The 19,624-nt window shown below is 51.9% G+C and overlaps 1 protein-coding gene across 1 annotated transcript in view; it reads right to left on the bottom strand.

The window, feature by feature from the left end:
* The window catches only part of IGF2R (insulin like growth factor 2 receptor), a 108,146-nt gene that overhangs the window by 56,836 nt on the left and 31,686 nt on the right, over positions 1-19,624 (bottom strand). Inside the window, 8 exon segments of the mRNA XM_039881137.1 lie at positions 1,666-1,830; positions 6,868-6,971; positions 7,790-7,955; positions 8,122-8,284; positions 10,817-10,922; positions 12,601-12,730; positions 15,285-15,417; positions 19,413-19,511. Coding sequence (XP_039737071.1) covers positions 1,666-1,830; positions 6,868-6,971; positions 7,790-7,955; positions 8,122-8,284; positions 10,817-10,922; positions 12,601-12,730; positions 15,285-15,417; positions 19,413-19,511 — 1,066 coding nt within the window.

Here is a 19,624-nt window from a genome sequence, read left to right as displayed (position 1 = left end):
TTCCGAAGTCCAGTTTGGAGTGGGGTGGGCTGAAAAGCCGTCAGACGGGAGGACTTTCTGAGCTAGTGGGGAAGCGTTTTAGCTCTCACCTATGGCTTTCTCAGAGTCACCTGGGTGCAAATGCCACAAAAGTAAGTACTCGCGTCCCCAGAAAAGCAGAATGGTAGCAGAAGTGAAGGGATGCATCTCTACCTCCCTCGCGGACCGTGGGTTGTGTCGTGCACACAGTGATGTGTAAAAAAACAAGACCGAATAAAGGAGATCCGATACCACCCCTGTTTACTGTAAGAAACCTGAGGCCTGGCGAAGGCCAGCAATGCGCTCAATAAAAACCAGGCAGGACGTGGCCACGTGAGTCCTCAAACTCGTCCCTGATGGAAGGCAAGGGCTCCCGCCGTGCAGAACCCGCCTCTTCGTGCCTGCACCCCAACATCAGCCATGGCGCCACTCCCATGTTTAAAGGGTGCTGAACTCCTAAAGCACAAAGAACAATGACTTCCACCGTCCCATGTTCAAAGCTCCCAAATGCCCCACAGATCAGGAATTCCTCTTTCTAATGTGATACTTCTAAGGCAAATGGGACAAAACACAAGGTGCTGTCGCAGCGGGTAATTACGTGACTGTCCCTGTCACAGGTACTGTCCCCACTGTACAGATGCAACCCGCCTCTACACACACTGAATTCCAAGACAGCTGAAAGGACAAGCCCAGAAACTAGCCAACCAGACTGTTACCCCTGCTGGGAGACCCCTCTCATTCAGTGTCCTCGGACCCTACCGAACTCGAAGGCCCGTGGAGCAGGATTCACGCGCGTCAGGTGCGCTGCCGGGCCCCCAGCACGCAGGCTGAGCCCACACAGAGCAGACGGTCAACAGGCATTCGTTCGGCGGACGCACACGTCTGCCACGCAGGCCTTCGCGGCGAGCCAGCTCTCTGCGACAAACCCCACCTGTCACTAACACGGCACTGCCCTGCATCCCCAGGCTCCACAGCCACGCTCTCGGCCTCGCCAAGAGTCTGAGGTCGGCGGGGGACACCCGTCCCATTTTAGAGATGAGGAAAGAGGCAATGAGACAAAGCGGGACAGCACAGGGTCAAAGGCACGAACGGACCCGGCCTCGCCAACCTTCACACCAAGCCTCTCGCCCTCGAAGCCCATCTGTCCAGGTGCTAAGGGCGAACACTGCCTACTTGGAGGCTGTTGTAAGGGTTTAAATTTACTTTAATTTTTTAATTGAGATATAACTGACATATAACATTGCTTTAGTTTCAGAGACACAAAATAATGATTCGAGATATATATATGTTACAAAATGATCACCACAATAAGTTAATATCAGTTACAAATTTGTGTGTGGGTGATGAGCATTTTCGAGATCTACTCTCTTAGCAAGAGTTTAAATTTTTTAAAACATTTCTAATCACATAGCACAAGGCCTAGTACACAGTAGGCACTTGGCAGTTTTTACTAAAATATGGTAAGCTTGGCCCAAGGTACTCCAAGTAGAAAACGGTGATGCCAACCTCAATTCAGATATTCTGCCTTCTAATTCACATTGCTACAGGAGGTGGCGGGAGCGTTTCCAAACGTATGCCTGGGGGAGGCACGGAAAGGCTCCCGTGAACACACGGCGGACACGCGCGTGGGCGCAGGGCCCGGCCTACCTGCATGCCGGGCCAGGGCGGACAGGTCGTAGCGCCTCTTCCCGTCGGTGACGCTGCACAGGAGGCTCTCCTTCTCCTTCACGCAGGCGTACTTCGTGTCCCACGTGAAGAAGTAGGTGCAGTCCACCTCCCCTGTGAACACAGGGGCGCCTCTCCCACCATCGCCTGCGCCATTGGAAAAGGAAAAACAAAACGTTCCATTACACGGCCGAACCCAGATGTGTCAAACGAGCAAGGGAAGAAACAGCCCACGCCGAATGCGCAGGTAAACAAACGCCAGCCCCAAACCCCAGAGATCCGAGGGCTCAGAGGTCACAGCAGCTTCTGCTGGGTTTGACAACCCCGACACCCTCAAAGGTGGGCCTGTGTCCCTTCCGTCTAGATATGATGATCACAACAGGCCACCAGGTGACTTACAACGCATTCAATGGGGACATGAAATGGGTACCAACGAGGAACACCAGAGCCACTGGGCAGGGCTCTGCTGCTGCTCAGGGGCTGTGCTCAGCCTCTGCGTCAGACCAGGGGTTCACAGAAAGGAAAGCAGAGACCAGAGCCCTCGCTCCGGGAGTGACACCGGCCTGATGATGTGACTGTGAGCAAGACAAGCTCCCTGGGGGTCACCCTGAAATGAAGGTGCGAGAGGGACGATGTCTACAGTCGCTGCCACCTGGCACGGCTGGAGGCACACCTCCAGGTGCTGCCCGCGCCCTGGACTCTGGGGCTCCATCGGCGTGTGCCTCTAAGGCCCTACGCACACGCAGTCTCCTGGTGCTGCACCCTGCGGGAGCCCCAGCAGCTCGACTCTGGTCTGGAAGCCAGCTCTTCCCGTAACTCCCCAAGTCCACGAAGCCTGGGATTCCGTGAACTGTGTCGAGTTCCCCGCTTACGAGAAATTCTCTCCCCTCGCCTACCCAGGCCGGCAGGCCACGGCCAAAGCTCCGTTTCCCACCCCTCGGTGGTTTAACCGTCCTCTGGGCCATGACACGGCCGCCTTAATCGAGGTTTGGTACACTTCTGCCCAGTGTTCTCCAGGAAAAGGAAATAACATTCGTACCAGGGGCAGACGATGTTCCAGTTGCAACTTTTACTAAGTATTTCGTATCATAAACATCATAATTATCATACCAGCAACAGCAGCTAGCCTGTACTGGGCATAGTCGGAGCCAGGCACGAGGCAAGCCTCGTAGTGCTACTTGGGGGGCTGGCTACAGAAACAGGCTCTGATCTAAGTATTTTACAAATACTGGCACGTTTAATCCTAAAAGCCCTGTGGCACGGGTACAGTTCTACCCCATTTAGTAGATTTAGGGTGGCTACATAATTTGCCTATGGTTTCACAGCTAGACAGCAGAGGAGCCAGGAACCAAAGCCAGACAGTCTGGCCCCAGAGCCAGGCTCACAAGTACGAGGCAATGCTTCCCAATGCTGCTGCGGGCTGTTCCTCCTTTCCTTAGAGCAAGCGCTTCAAGCCATTCTCTTTCAGGAGCGGTACCCCGATCTCCCTTTCTGATAAGGCGCCCACCCTCTGGAGTGAACCAGGGTCAGGAGAGCTAGGCTGGAGCCGGCGCTGCCTTGCCCCCAATCCCCCCCACACACACACACGATTTACACCCCGCCGACTCTCACTGGAATCTTACTTTGCTATGTGGAAACGATCTGCAAACTTGAAGTGTTTGCTGTGTTTGCCTTTTGCCAGATAAGTGTACAAACAACTAAACAAGACTACAGATGGTTCCAGCACCCGTCCCTACTTGGAGCTGGTTCTGCATCTGAAGCTCACTAATAATCTGCAAAGAGAGTCCATCTTATAATCACTGGGTGCATCTTACCTGTCTTCTTCCTGAATCCCTCAAACTGCTTTAGGAGAACAGTAAGCTAAAACACCCTACTACCAAACCGCAAACCGCATCTGTTTATTCATTTTTAAACACGGTGGGCTTTGCCTTTGGGGGGTTAGCGTTAGCCTTTCAGTCTCCCGCCTCCATCCATCACTCACTCCTGAAAGTACCACCCTCGCTCTCCTGACCCTGGTTCACTCCCAGCGCATGCCTTCACATGGCCTCCCAAGATGTGGGTCCACGACCAGCTGAAGGGCAAGGGGACTTCCCCAGTGGAACCAAGGCTGAGGAGGAGCGGCACCCCCTCTGCCGTGTCTCTGTGGCAAAGGCAGTGCTACCTACCTAAGTCCACCACACTGCCTTAATCTCCCCTCTAGGCTCAGAGCTAAGCTCCATTTCCCAGGCTTTCTGCCTTGAGGTTGGCCAGGCCACTTAGTTCTGGCCCATTAAAAAAAAGTGCCACTTCCATTTTGCAGAGTCCCACAGACAGCAGCAACACAGATGGAAAGCACAAAGGTCCCTAGTGACCACAGGAAGCAGAGCCTCACGTCCACCTACACTGAACTAAAGAAAATAAACCTTTAAGGTAATGAGCCGCTTAAATGCGTGGGTTTCTTACTAGCCTATCTTAATACATCACTCGTGCCAAAAGAAAGATCTAATGCCTGATTTGACAGGATCACCAATAATAAGGTGGTATATCACAGCACACTAAATGTGAGCTATTGAAACAAATGGCTACAAAATATGTTATGATTAAAGGAATAAATTTATGTACCTTGTGTCTTAAAATGCAGGAGCCCTAGATTCACCAGCGTAAATAATTCCTGGAGATTCAAGTTAAATTATAAACCACACTACGTTACACAGCTAATTAACACCCATTCACATGCAAAAATACATTGTTACATTTATCCAATAAACACAGAATCTACCACGGAATTTCCTCCAAAAACTCTAAATTGAAATTTGGACAAAGTAATAATGGAATAATTTTTCAGTACATACAGTTAGCTCCGAAGTTTGGAGGACTGAATCACAGAGCTGGAAGGAGTCGCGAATATTTTATAATCCAACTCCAGCCTGAGAGCAGGCTCAAAATCCCCCACAGAACATCATAACATCTCCCCGTCCGGTCTCCTTGTCACAATCATAAGGAAAACAGTGTAGTAAAACACAGAGATTTGGGCATGAGGGCATCGTTCATTTTGTCCGGTCTGCAGTCACGTGACTTGGGTGGCGTGTCATGTATGGACTTTGTGAAGCAGATTTGACAAATCGTTAATGACCATTAAATCTCAGTGTCGGGCACACAAATTTTCATTGTGATGTTCTTTCTACTTGTATGGTTCAAAATTTTTATAATAAAAAGTGAAAGAGAAAAAGAAACGCCTTCGGTACTTTTTCATGCCCCAGCTCGTTGGGGCTGCAGCGTTCCAGCACAACTCCAGGGCGTCTCCGCCTCTTCCCAGTGCGGCCCCGGCTATGTGCCCTCCTCGATGCCCGCCTCGTCTGCTGAGCTCTTTCTGGATCATTATTTGACCTTCTCAGTGCACCCTCCAAGACCCTGGCCAAGTCATTTAGAAAAAGCCCAGAAGAGAACCGGGCCACGAGGTGGGAGGGAGACTGGGGCTGCAGGACCCGACGACAGAGCGGCTGGGCCAGCAGAGGGTCCAAGAGGCCCAGCTGGGGAGGACAGGGCGGGCCGAGTGCCTGAGGCCTGGGGAAAGGGTGAAAACAGGCTGCATTTCCCAGGGACTGGGACACGAAGGAGCAGCGGTGTACCCCAGAGAGGGTCTCCTAAAAGCCTGGAAGCGGTGAGGACCATGAAAGATGGAGAATCTGGGGAGGGCAGCAGGGCACCGAGCCAGATGGCAGATGCGTCCCAAAGCCACGCCCCCACACCCCCGGGACTCCAAACGGATTTCTAGATAACGTCCAGCTCCTTTGCAGGACCAGTGAGCTTTTCACGATGTGGTTCCATTCTCCTGCCGGGGGTCACCTTTAGCCATGTTCTGCATACATACCCCAGATGTATGAGCCACCCGTATTCGTGCATGTGCAATAGCTGCTCCCTCTGCCCACAGCCGCCCCGCATCCACACCTGGCTCGCTCCACCTCATCCTGCAGGGCCCCCTAAGCAGCACCTCCTCTTTCCTTACCTGCCTCCGTCCCCTGGCTCCCCAGACCCCAGGACACTGACCCCGGTGCCTCACTCCTGATCAAGTGCCAGGCAGCCACCCCCGCTGGCGGCTCTGGCCCAGCCCACGTCAGCCGGCAGTGCAGTCATCGGTGCCCCCTCTCTCTGCTCTGCAGACGCCTTGAGCTGTCATCACACATCCGCAGGTCTCACAGGGTCCAGGTAAATAGGTACTAATGGAACGTATGCTGCCTGACTCAGGTGAGAGCAGAAAGTTATGAAAAGGGCCGCAAACAGACGCCAGCGCAAGCCCGGCCCCCGGAGGAGCGCGGAGGGCTGACAGGCAGCAGCGGGGCCTGAGAGCCACGGGAACAGTCCTGACACTGCGGGAAGAGACGGGGAGCGGGCGTGAGGCCCCTCGCGTGCCGTACACTAGGCTCCCCCTCCGCTGGCTCTGGGGGCAGCTGATCAGAGCTTGGTCCTGACCACGGCCCTTCCGCACGCCTGGAGCCCAGTTCACACCACACACAGCTGCCTCTCCCGGACCCTGCAGTGAACCACAGGGGAACCTGCCCGCAACCAAAGGGTCACAAGCTCCGCCACAGAGGCACACAAAACCAACCACAGGAAGCGCGAGGAAGCCGCTCAAGGTGCGGCATTCACATGCGCGAGCCGCTGCGCAGATGGCCTCCCTGCACCTCCCCGCAGATGCGAACCACGTCTGGGATCGGCAGGACACGGAGGGCACAGCTTTCTGAAACGCCAGAGCCGCCGTGACTTCAGGGAGCTTCCCCTAACCGCTCAGAAAAACCAAGCCCGTGCCGTGACTTCCTGCGATACCCAAATCCAGCCCCTACCACAGGGCCACCACCGTGCCAGGGTCACCCTGAGACGTCGTAAAGGAAGAGGGGTGTAGGGACAACCCATTCGAGGCTGGCGAGCAACCCAGCAGCTGTGTCTGTAGGCCCTTTGGTGCGAGCCAGAATTCAAGACAGAAACTCCGTCCCAGCAGGCCCGGTGCTGGGCCCACTCCCAAAACAAACAGAGCAGGAGGAAGATGGAAACAGGATGTGTGTGCTGTTGGCGGGGCACTCCTACTGGAGTCTGGGGACTGAAGGCGGCCACGCCCAGCCGAGGACGGTCGATGGCTCCATGCAGCATTCCACTCCCAGGAAACACGCCCATCGACGCAGAACACAGGTAAAACCCCAGGCCGCTCACCTGCAGTCTCGCTGCACTCGAAGTTGATGACAGTCATTCGCTGAAAGCCCGAGCTGCATTCTTCGCCTCCAAAATATATCAAGGTGAGGTCTCCGTCGGAGTATCTAATACACACACACGAGCACACGCGCGTTTGGTAGGACCGAGACAGAAACTTGAATTTTTAAACATTTCTACTTTAAGCCCTGTGCAGACCATCAACAAATCAGTACTGACACAGAACAGCACGCTCTCTCGCCAGCTGGGGGAAAAGGCTAAAGGAAATGAGTTCCAAATGTACAGGCTTATCGTCCTTTACTTCAAAGTAGTAACTGGCTCGAAGAAAGCGCTGAAGGTTTTGCTGTGAGCATGGAGATGCCTCTGCTCTCCTTTCTGGATTTTGTGCAAAATAAATAATGGCCAAAAAGCACACAGCTCTTCCATAAACACAGTCTTACCTGAGGGATCCTGGACAACATTACTTTCAGAGAATTACGTTTTCACGATGCTTTTGTGACAGTAACCGCCAAGTTCAGGATCACGAGAACTGAGCTGAATGCATTTTCTTAGTTGTTTAAAACTTTTAAGTAATGCTAAAGGCATTTCATATTTTCAGAATGCCAGAGAAAAATGGAAACGCCTTGGAAAGATACATTTTAAAGTACGAATGCCACGTCAGCTATAAACCAGCTTCCCTACAGCATGGTTCCTTCCTAACAATGGGCTATAAAGCAAACAGTTTTAACAGAAGCACTCTGTCAGGCCAGGAAAAACATCCAACTGCTTAGTGACAAAAGGCGACCTGCCTAAGTCAAGGCAAAGAAAAGCGAACGCTGGCTTCACTGACTTCTGTGCTCAAGGAGAGAGCGGGGGGAGGGGGGGCCTACGTCCCACAGCGACAGACACAACGCGCTTAGAAAGTGCGCGAAGGCGGCTTACACACCGGAGGGTTTGATTCTGGAATCTTCCTGCCACTTTGACTTGAGTGGAATCAGTCTTTTTCACTTGGCAAACCGCAGCCTGTTTCTCGTGACAGACCTTTGCTTCAATTTCTCCACAGATATTCAAATAAAAAGTATACTCCTTCGTGTCTGAAGTATAGTGACGAGCTAGAGAGGAAAACAAATGCGAAGAGGCTCTGTCACACCCATGGGTGTTAGGGTTCTGGTGCTACTTGAGTCTAACCCGCGTCCCTCCTTACGAAACGCCTGTCCCAGGGACCAGGGGTCAACTCGGCCCCTCGCCTGCTGCCCTGTTCCTAAGGCCCCCACTCACCTCCGTCCAGGCTGAGTGGCTTGAGGTCGATGGCAATGTCATGCTGCTCACTGCTCAGAGAGCAGGTGCTGCTTTCCAAATAATCCCTGTGGCAGGCGTACTCGGTGACCCACTCGACCTCATAGCGGCAGTTGGAGCTGGCTGTGAGCTTGGGAACGGTGCCCTACCAAACGGTTTGAAAGGAGCAAAATTAACTTTTGAAAATGCAGTCTAAATGCAGATTTCCCATGCTTCTGAAAAGCTCCAAAGAAAGTTGCTAGGTTTTCACATTTTTCTCTGTTTTTGAATCGTCATTGCCCTTAACGTATTTGGATTATCTTTCAACAACTCCGTTTACTTGTTATGTTTTTGGTCACTTTCAGAGTCATACTCCAGCTTCAACCTGTGAGACGACCTGAACTCAAGGTCATCAGACACCCACAACCTCAGCAAGCAAACGTGCCTTGCGAAGGGTGTGAGGTCTGTCCCATCCTTGCAGAGGTGCTGTGGAGCCTGGGCCAGATGAATCCCCAAGTTGAGTGGGAACTACCACGCGTGTGAGCATCTGGGGGAAAGTGGTCCTTAAACCCTTTCCTAAGACTGTCAAAGGGGCCTCGGGCACACCTTACCTGTGCTCGATCCCCCCCTCCCCCAGGGGAAGCCGGCGTCACCTGCCCACCGGACTCTGGCAGAGAACGGCTTTCACAAACACGGCTTCAGTATGAACTGCGACGCACACTGTTCCCTGGGGGGCGGTGTCATCTTTAACCCCCCGTGGGAGAATGTTACTGGCCTGAGGATCAGACATAGCTGTGCTGCTTCTAAGCACCATGACTCCACAAATGTTTACCCAGCGCCGGCCACGGGCCAGGCACTCGTCCTCAGTGCTGGCTCTGCAAACACGGGTCCCGTGCTGAGTAAGCTGCAGAGGTGCAAGTCCAGCTCTGCCTGTCTGACTCAAAACTGGAGCTTTAGCCGCTCAGCTCAGGAAGTCGGACATCTGGTGACGGCGTGACAGGGTGCCAAGTGAGAGCAGTCGGACACAGAGGCCACACAGTGTCTGGCCCACTTATCTGAGATGTCCAGAAAAGACAAGTCCATAGAAACGGAAGGTAGACTTGTGGTTGCCAGGACCGGGGGCAAGTTCAGGGGGTGACTTGACACTGGGCACAAGGTTCCTTTTGGGGGTGATGGAAATGTTCTCACACTAACAACCATTAAAATGTACTTAAAACAGTTGGATTTTACAGTTGGTAAATGCAATGAAGCTTTTTTTAAAAAGACTTATATGACAAGATGAATGTTTACTCAAAGCTCAGCTTCTAAAAGCATTCAAATGCCGGCATAAATGCTTAAATACACCTTCACGCATTAAAGAACCACACGTAACCCAGGCGAGAAATGGACCCGCTAGCTGTTGTAACAGCGAATCAGCCTCCTCTGCTAACGCCGCTACGTGCCGTGTACCCCAGGGAGAAGCGAGGTGGCGAGCTCCCGATTTTCTCCACCCTGAGAGCGTGGAACCACTCTTACTGAATGTAGAACAAATAAGAAAAGGAAACAATGAAACCACTGCCAGCTCGGCAGGCCTAAAAGATTTCCATTCACATGTGTGGGTACGAATGGAAAGCATCAATCAATATTCCTGAACGTCATACTCAGAACTGACATCGGGTACTGGTCGGCCCGTCGGGTCTTCAGCAAGCTCCCACCACACGGCCCTGGGAGTCTGGGGCCGTGAAACGGAAAGCTGGCTGGGGCTGCACGTTTGTCTCCGTATCCCACCACACAGAACAGGCCGGCTGCCAGCCCGAAACCAGAGCAAATTCCACGTTTGTTTGGGGGAGGGGAGTACGGCTCCCTAGCAAAAGAATTCCTCTCCTCCTACTTCGTTCTAGTGCAAGACAGAAATAAATTAGAGGAAAGCCCTTCCCTTCCTCCGTGGGGGGTGTCCCCCTTCCATCGGCACCCACATCTGCTACAACGCTCACGCCACCACCACGCGGGCAGCGCGTGCGTGCGACATGCGACACGGCTGGGCACCAGCCCAAGGACGACCCGGCTGATCCCACCCTCCAGGAGTTTAAGGCTGTGCTGAAACTGAGTAAACAGCCAGAGGCCAGAGCCATCAAGCTGCCTGGGAGCTCGGGAGGGGGAGGCCGCGAGGGGGGAGCCGCTGCACTCAGGCCTGCAGGGGCCTTCCTTCCGGCCATAACTCTCCATAAGTCTCTGACGTCGGTGCCCCGCACGGCAGTCGCTGGCCTGCACGATTTCTGCAAGGTCTGCATGTCGCCCATATACTCACATCCTATGTTTCTGTAAACTAATTAACTATTTTTACCTCGCCTCATCCTACACATAATAGCCTTGAAATCACAGGTTTGGGATTGCACATAAGGTTTTCAAATACCCACTCAACTTGGCATAACTATGAAAATTTTTTAAATCTGTCTGTGAACCCCTTAAAATCATCTCCTGCAACACTACAGCAAAGCGCCATCCTGCATCGACGCCCAGAGGCCCCTCGAGGTGACTGAGGAAAGCAAACGCCCTTCTACCAGGAGACACATAGGCGGCCGGGGCGACCCAGGAAGCTCGTCGACTGCCCCGTGCCTGCACCCAGCCCCACTACCCGGGCCCAGCCCCAGGCCTGTGCTCCTCAGGCAGCCCAAGCCAACAGGCATAGCTGGGAGACACCCCAAGCCAAGCCACTCACCTCCCTGCGCTCCGAGGGGCAGACAAACGTCACAGTCACGGCCGGGCTGTGGCCATCACAGAAGTCTGGCTTTCCTGCCTCTTCTTTCACGTAAGTCAGGACAAGCCTGGATGGCACACGTAGAGAAAAGTGTGTTACAAAAGCGCCTGTCGCATTCCAATGACTCTGGGTTCCTGAGCACTCAGCATGCTCATCTGGGGCAAGGTAACACGAGAACAATTAAAATGTAAAAGAAGCTACAATACAAAATAACTTTAATTCCTCTCCATTTGGGAAAAAAAAACTTAAAAGTAAACTTCAATGAGTGCTACTTTCCTAAAAAAATAAACAAACCTATAAATTTAAATACTAAGAAAAGCTGTTTGAGTAAAACAGAAAAAAAAATATGTAAATAACCTAACGAAACAGAACAAACGGCTGAGCAGGCCAAGCGCACTTCTGCCCACGAGGCTGCAGGTCCGTGTCCTCAACCGCGTGCCAGCCGAAGGCCTTCTGAAGCAGAAGACATCCACGCGGCCTCCCACGGCCACGCCAGGAGGGCCGGAGCCGCTGGAGGGTGTGCTGGGCCCACTGTGGGATGAGCCACCACTCCTGGCGAGCCAGCCAAGCGTAACCAAAACCAGACGGCACGCCTCTCTCTGGAGACAAGCTCCGGCTTTCATTTCACGCCCGCACTTTACGGCGCCCTCTCCAGCCCTCCCAGAATGAAGAATCACCCATGTGGCACTCAGGACAATGTCACGGGTTGGCTTATGCCCGCTCCCACCCCTCAAAATTCATATGTTGAAGCCCTAACCCAGCCCCTCGGCAGGTGACTGCACTTGATGATAAGGCCTTTAATGAGGTGATTACGTAAAGAAAAGGTTGTCAGGGTGGGCTGGTCCCATATGACCAGTGTCCCTATAAGGGGACGCTGGGACACAGACGTGCACAGAGGAAGCCCATGTAAGGGCACAGGGAGAAGATGCCTGCCATGGAGAGCGGCTTTGAAGGAACCAACCCCACTGACACCTTGGACTTCTGGCCTCCAGAACTGAGAGTAACGGCAGCCCGGGCAAAGCAGTACACACACAGGAGTCTCCCCACATTTTAAGCCTCAGTCATGCTCCTGCGTTGCCCGTGGGCACGCGTGTGATCTGTAACTGCAGCCCTGACATGCCGCTAGCTCCAGACCAGGACGGGCTGCAGCGAGCCATCTATCCGAAGCCCCTGAGATGGGGAGAAAATCAAAATGCTTGATCCCAGTTCCGGCCAGGGTCACATGTGGATCTCTGGAGAAACACATCTTTCTGCCAAGTCAGGGGACAAAGGCAGGAGAAGAGTGTGTGTAAGCGGCACAGCTTCTCATGAGAAATGAGCCACCCCCTGGGAACTCGGGTGCCGCTGTGCCCCAGTCAGGAAGCAGCCTCTGCGCCCTGGAAGGAAGCCAGTAAAATGCCCTTCCTGCCTCTCGCCCTGCAGGATGGTGTTTACAAGGAACAGATAAGCACGGACACAGACTTGACTTCGCGGGCGACTTGCCATGGTGAGTATCAGAACGCACCTTAAGTTGGGTCTTGTGTATGAAGTGACACATGTGGACGCGAGCTGGATCGCGATACGTTTCCACAGCTCTCAGAAACGAGTGATTAGAGAGCCGCTCGGCCAGCGAGCCTACATCCCTTGTGGCAGTGACCAGTGACTGTACGAGCATGTGTGGAACAGTCACTTTGCAGGAATCAGCGTGCCACAAACTGAAAAGCCAGGATCTTGCTAAGGATGACAAACGCCAGCTGCAGACTGACCTGTCCTTGCCGACGAACTTCAGTCCGCCCTTGGGCTGCCCAACGTCGAACGCCTGGTCCCCGCGCACCAGGCAGGCGGCAGTGCCGGCCGGACAGGCACGTAGCTGAGGATCTGAGCCCCGCAGCGAGTCTGCAAAACATTACATACGCACTGGGTCAGATTAGGCGTCAGGAATGGTAATGACACTTAACCTTAAGTCCAGCGTCCACTTAAAAAAAAAGCGCCGTATGTTTTTAAGTCTCCATAAGAAACGAGTTTAGAAACAAGAGCTAGGATCACGCCCCACTGTAAGACGCGGGACAAGCCAGGAGCCTCTCTGAACGTGAGAAATTAGTGCAGCACCACCCGCCTACAGGGCTGCAGGGAAGTGGGGGCAACGCAACCTGCCTGCTCTGCAGCTGGTGCATCAGAGGCGCCCAGGAAACGGGAGCTATTATGGAAGTCGTAGTTAAGAATGTGCCCCCTTTCCCCTAGAGACACCCTAACTTCAGCGCGACTCCGTTTCAAGCTGTGAAAAGACTAGACAATGTGGGCGCTTCATTTATTAGTGGGAACATGAGCAGATCAGGGAAAGAACCCACAGACGGTTCTGGGTTCAAATCTTAGACCCGCCACTCACTCCCCCTACAACTCTGGTCTGACTACACACTCTCACTGCCAGTTTGGGGGCGGGCTGGGAAAAGAGCGTACTAAGTATGTCAAGATCCATACCTGGACTTTACAGACTGCCAGCTGCAACGGCCATTAATGACACAGCCGTGCCCCCCGCCCCACGCTGCGTCACTGTGATCGTCACCTGGCATCTGATACACACGTCATGGGTTTTACTTATTTTATGTTTCTTCCACTTGACTACGAGAGCAGGAACTTCCGTGTGGTCAATGCTGTAATTCGGTGTCTCAGTCAGTGCCTAGCACGTAGTAGGGGTTCCAAGTTAGTTCCCCCATGAGTGAGCAAATATCGGCTGGCTTGGGCTTTAACTAAAGCCTTAGCAGCCCACGCGGGCAGGGTTACCACCTCTTCCCAGTTTGCCGTAGGAGCCACCAGGTGATGAGGAGGATAGTGAACTCTTAGGTCTCACGCCTGCATCACAGGGTTTCGCTAGCGGATGGTCTCAGTCCACAGCGAGCTCTGCTGTGTCGTATGTGTGGGCTCCTGGCCCCCACAGGGACGCACAGTGGACAGACCGCTTGGTTTACTGAAGACAAATGTGAGGCAAGTGCCCCTCGGTGTGCAAAGAGTTAAGCCAACAGCAGGAAAGCTACAACTGTCCCTCAGGTTGTGAGGGTCACTTTCAAACCCGGGGAGGCTCAGGGCCATTTCCTGGGGAGGGAGAGTGTCTGGGCAAAGACTGAGGCACGCCCCCCCCATGTGAACCAACGGCGCCGAAGTTCTGCTCGAACAGCCGGTAAATCGGAAAGAAGAAAATTCTTATAGGAACATACCCAGTGAGTTCAAATAATCCTAAAAGTGATAGAAAAAAACAGAAATCTAAATGTTTTCTAAACTAAAATAGCATATTATTTCAGAATTCAAAATCTTTAAGACTTCAATTTTTTAATCAAATTTGAGATATAGACCCATTTAAGACAAAGACTTTGTCTATCAACCTTTTCCCAAAAGAACAATAAAAGCTGCCGTCAGAGAAAAAAAGAATGACGTAAAAAACCTGACACACAAAAAATTTAAATGATCACTGGTCATTCTTGAACCCTATATGTGGTGTATTCACTTTTTAAAACTGTTTAGAAATAAACAAAATGGTACATAAAGTACACGTACAATTTAAAGAATGACTGTAAACTAATACTCATGTGCTTATTACCCAGCAATACTAGCATATACTGTTTATTTTTAAAACATTATTCCAAACTTTCCTAAGGCCAAAATCCTATGTACTGTGTGAGAAATAAGAATGTAAAGAAAACACAGAAAAAAATGAACTTTTTATTAGTTAATTATGAGCAAAGTTTACTAATGGCACAGTCGCTGCCAGCATAGCAGAAGGCCAAGTCCTGGCCTACAGGACTAACAGTTCATAATCCTTGAAAGAAACATCAAGCTGGCTTTTAGAAATCACTGATAGCACATGCATGGGCTTAGTGAACGCTTCTCATGGCCCTATTAGATAAAGACCATGTACAGCCTTCAGTTAATTCAGCAAAGACTCCTGAGCTCCTCACACCAGCTCTGGCCCCTTCAGAGGAAGTGAGGCAAGAAGTCAGCCCAGAAGGAAATACACGTCGTGACCAAGTGGCCCAGGACTCCGGGCACCCTCTCTCTCCTACCAGCCTTCAACTCAAAGCCAAGGGGCATAGATACACACAGCTCAAGATAGTCCTTTACCCCCGGCTCCCCGGGAACTCTGACTCCATCCTGCTTCGGCCGTCCCCGGCGCCCCAGCACACCCAGTCAGTCCATTCCCCCCCCATCGCACTGCAAGTGAGATCTACCTGGGAATCTTGAAACCCAGTGTCTGGCAGAGAGAACACACTGGGATGGACCAACAGTGGGGAGGGCATTCGTGATGGAGTCAGAGCTAACTGGGGCCCAGGGCTGGGCTGTACAGAGAATGTGGTGGGACGCGGATATCCGAGGAGGTGAGTACAGGGAGGAGGGCAAAGATACCGAAGCCTTCTCAAAGTCTCTTCGCCCCCACGCCCACGCCCCCCAAGATTCAGACCTATGTCTCTGCAAACATTGATGAACAGAGTGGTGTCCGGGTCAGAGTCATCCACCAAGTAAGCACCGCTCAGCTTGATCAGCGGGTTTAAATCATGCTTCCTGAACTCTCCGTCAAACGCATAGCACGGAACCTAGGAGAGAGGACAGGAAAGTCAGTCTTCAACACACACTTTCTTGGGGCTCGTGGCTCAGCGAAGCCTATGACCGATGGCACATAACACTGGCCTCTGGTGTTTAGGGTCTATCAGGCCATGATACCACCGAAAAAGCAAAGGCTTACAAGCGCTTCACCTGCTCCACAGTCAGGGTCCTGCTCACCTGCGTGCGCCCGCGCCTCTGCACCCACCCTCACTCATCTCCACCGGCCCCTCCTCCCTCCCCACACAGCAGTATCGCCCACCTTACAAAGGTCCTCCCGTGTCGTCCACCCCCCAGCTACTACCGCACAGCTGTGACACTTACAGCAGAAGTCCCTGCCCTGCCCACCCTCGTCACCTCTTCCTCCCCGCCTTCCAGTCTCTCCTGAACTCGTCCCCGCTCCACCAAAACCACACCTGCCAGGTCACCTTCAACTGCCAGCTGTCAGATCTGATGTTCACGCCCAGCCTCCCGCCAGCTGGGCTCACAATGGTGAGATTCTGGCTTTAAAAGTTCCATCTATTTCTGAGGGCAAAGTGTTCAAGTCCAGAGATGTGCCCAAGACTAAAAAAGGCCCTGGTCACCTACCTGACACCATCCTCTACAGTGTCTTTACTTGAAACACCCTGTAAGCTTTATTTCCACAGTAATACACCGGCATCATTTTAATCATGCTTGCAAAGGAACATTCTAAAAACTCATGTTCTCTGCAATCGTTCAAGGTAGTTTGCTTCCTCATTTTCTACGGATAATTTTCCTAAAATTGTCTTTGAGATTGAAGCTATTCAGAGGCAGATCTATTTACAAAAGTTAGTGCTTAATATTTAGCGTTCAAATTTTTCTTAGATGCTATCAAATCTGCAGGAATGCTCTGACCCCGTAACCTTTGCCCCAGCCCTGTTTTCTGAGATTTCACGGAGAGCTAATGGATTAAGTCAAACAACTCACATCTCCTCAGAGCCTCAGGGGACACGTGAACTCATTCCAACCAAATCCTTAGAGCAAAGTCTCCCACAGCTTCCAAGGCCGATCAGAGATACCGAAGGAGGCTGGCCGGCTAGCATGACGCACAGAGAGCTGGCAGAATCTGAAGGCCAGACGCCAAGCCTAATGCTGTGTCCCACAGAAAAGCAACTCGAATAAAATAAAGGTGTTCCTGCAGGCTGTCACTAGGTTCCAGCGAAAGTCACCAGTGTCCACAATCCCGCAAATCTAACACTTGTCATTCCCCAGCAAGATGACACAGAAACACAAACTCGAGAGGGGAGAGCTTCAGCTGACAGGTTAGGATGGGAGATCAGAGGCACCTCTCCAGCTATAAAATGAAAGAAAGGGGAGCAGGCTGGCCCACAGCTCGGGGGAAGAGGGGCCACACGGGAAATAACTCGTAACTCTGACTTAGCTCAATTCCACCAAGAGGCTTGAGGGGTTCTGTAAGCAAGGCCCACAGACACACAGCCCAAAGCGGTTAGCAGCCTCTGGCCGGCTCTCTGCTCCAGGAAGGAACAGCAGACACACCCTATACAGCGCCCCACAGAGCTGGAGCGAGCATCGGAAAACAGCCCGGGCTCCTGGGGAAAGTCCTCCCACTTCCTGCTCCACGAGCAGGCAACGAAGACATTCATGAGAGTGGGAATGTGGCAGCCGCAGGAGGAGGCGGTGCCAGCTCCGCACTCCACACGCTGCATGACCCTGTTAACGCTGTGTCTGTGTTACCCGTATTCACGTGGCTCCCGTAAGTTCTGAGCTGTCTGTTCCCGAGGGTGCTATGGCAGGGGACGTACGTCCACAATGTTTTAAAGAAATTATTATTTAAAAACACCCTACCACAATCCACTGAACAAGCATTATGGTGGTAGTTTTAAGAGGCACGGTCTGGAACTACCAGGATCTTTGCGCATCGAAGAACGATCCTAAGTCTGACAAGGCAACACTAACAAAGGAACGAGGAGACGTAAGGCGTGGAAATCAAGAAACACCACGGACTCTAAACCAATCTGTTTTTTTTTTTCTTTTAAAGGAATGCTGAGTGTTTCACAAGTACGTAAAACACTTCACATAATTTTCGAAGTTATGCCGTAGCCCGTACTATGTAATCACATCCTACTGAAGACACAGAAAAGGGAGTGCGCTTCGTCAGGCTCTGCGGGCAGGGGCAGCAAGGCTATTTTAGCAGCCATCACGCTCTTCAGATCTTTCTGCCTAATGCATCTGCACCTAAGACAGAAAGAAATTCAGGCTGTGAACAGAGAGGTGCCCTCCATACCTTCAGTCCGTGAGCTCCTGAAAACAAGAATCTTTTCAAAACGTAATGAAACGTCTACTGCTTATCCCACAACAGGGCCTCAGTACGTGGAAACTGAATGAATAAGGCCCCAGCTGCCGACCAGAGCCGGAGATGACCGCTGAGAACAAACTGCAACATTTCCCATACATCTTAGGTAAGTTGCTAGGAGAAAGTAAATGTCGCTGTTTTGAGAAACACATAGTACACCTCCCTACTCCACCCCAAAGAGAAAACAATTCAGAACAGGGCACCCTGCTCCTGCAAAGGGCCACGCAGAAAACATTCTGGGCTTCCTGAGTCCCGCAGGTCCCCGGTACGCAGCCTTCTTTGTTTCCCTACAACTCTGTAAAAGCACAAAGGTCATGCTTAGTTCTGGGGTGGCGCACACAGACCTGGGGCCGGATGTGGCCCGTCGGCTGTTACTCTGTGACTCCCGATCTACGACACAAACGAAAGAGAACACAAATCGCTATTTATGTCTTTAAATTGGAAAACAACTTTTCCCTAGGTGGTGGGAGACACGACTGTCAATTTCGCAAAGCAAGGGAGGAGGCTGGAGGCGCGGTCGAGCCAGAAAGCATGGGTGTCGCTGTCAGGCTGGGAAGCAGGGCCCAGGGGAACACCCGTGGGGCCTGGAGAGGTCTGTGGTCTCCGGGGAGAAGGCACATCGTCTGCGGTTCTGAGAGGTTTTCCCTGCCTCATGGTATACTGGCCAGCAGTTTGACCTCCATTTTAAAATTTAAAGTTGAAATCTGACACCATCTCCCGAATACCAGGGGCGCTTCACTAGGCCTTACTTCTTCCCACACTCGAAGCTGTTTCCTAGCCAAGCGCTCCTTATGCTCTGGCCTGCGAGGCAGCATTTTGCCTCTGCCACTCCCGTATCAGACTGTCTTTGCTTTTGTAGACTGCCGTATTTGGTTTTATTTTTTTAAAACAAACTCCTCTCTTTTTGCTGTTCCTAAACGACACTGCATTAGGCCATCAGTGAAGATGACCCCCATTTGTCAGTTCTAGCTCCTAAGTGAGTCTTTGACCTCAATCCCTCAGAACAGAAAATCAATGAAGTGAGACTAATCAACCCACGAAGACTGTTGCCACGGTTAAGACGAGCGTGGGAGGAGAGAAGCGGCAGAGGGAAGTGCTGTCTGCTCCCCTCACGGCCCGGGACAGTCACACGGCACAGCCAATTTCAGAGGCTCTAGTCTTAGGGAACAGGATCCTTCGTGGATCACCAAGAGTGACTGGACTGGACACCAGAGAAGAAGCGGAAGGAACGACAATGGTCATCCAGCCTCAGAGGTGAGCTAGCAAAGAACCAGGGACACCCGGCCTGGATTCGCAGTCCAGAAGCCACCCCGAAGCCCCATGTGGAGACGGTGCCTGCAGGCGGAGTGAATGCGCTCACTCCCAGCTCGATCACGCTACTTAGTTACTGAACTGCGCAGCACCAGAAACCAAGAACTAACCTGCCTTACGTGGGTGAACCCTTCTACTTCGGTCACATCCTGTGATATTTTAAATGCCCTGTCCTAAAAATAACCACCTAGTACAATTTTAGCAGTTAGATCACATGATATCGCTGCTCAATGAAGTCTGAAAACTAAAAGAGATTTCCACCCTAAAAGATTTGTGTATTTCAAATCTTAAGGGTCCCAGAATGTACGTCACAAACACGTAACCTTGAAGTGCCCTTGTTACCTCTTTGTTAGCTTTAAATGTGTCTTTCTTGCAGGCTGCAGTGGTCCTCCACTCAAAGTAGTGCACGCAGTCTGCTGTGGCTATAAATTCAGGAGTTCCCTGTCAAAAATAAAATTATAAGTTACCATGCTGTACACGGTAAAGTTTTCTTTTTTAAAGTTAGAAAGAATAAAGGCTAATGAAAATTTTTTAAAAGTAGCAAAGAGGGGGTG

This window comes from Pteropus medius, unplaced genomic scaffold (assembly GCF_902729225.1).
Source record: "Pteropus medius unplaced genomic scaffold, Ma_sr-lr_union100, whole genome shotgun sequence".
NCBI classification, from domain to species: domain Eukaryota; kingdom Metazoa; phylum Chordata; class Mammalia; order Chiroptera; family Pteropodidae; genus Pteropus; species Pteropus medius.
This window is presented reverse-complemented; position numbering and strand designations above follow the sequence as displayed.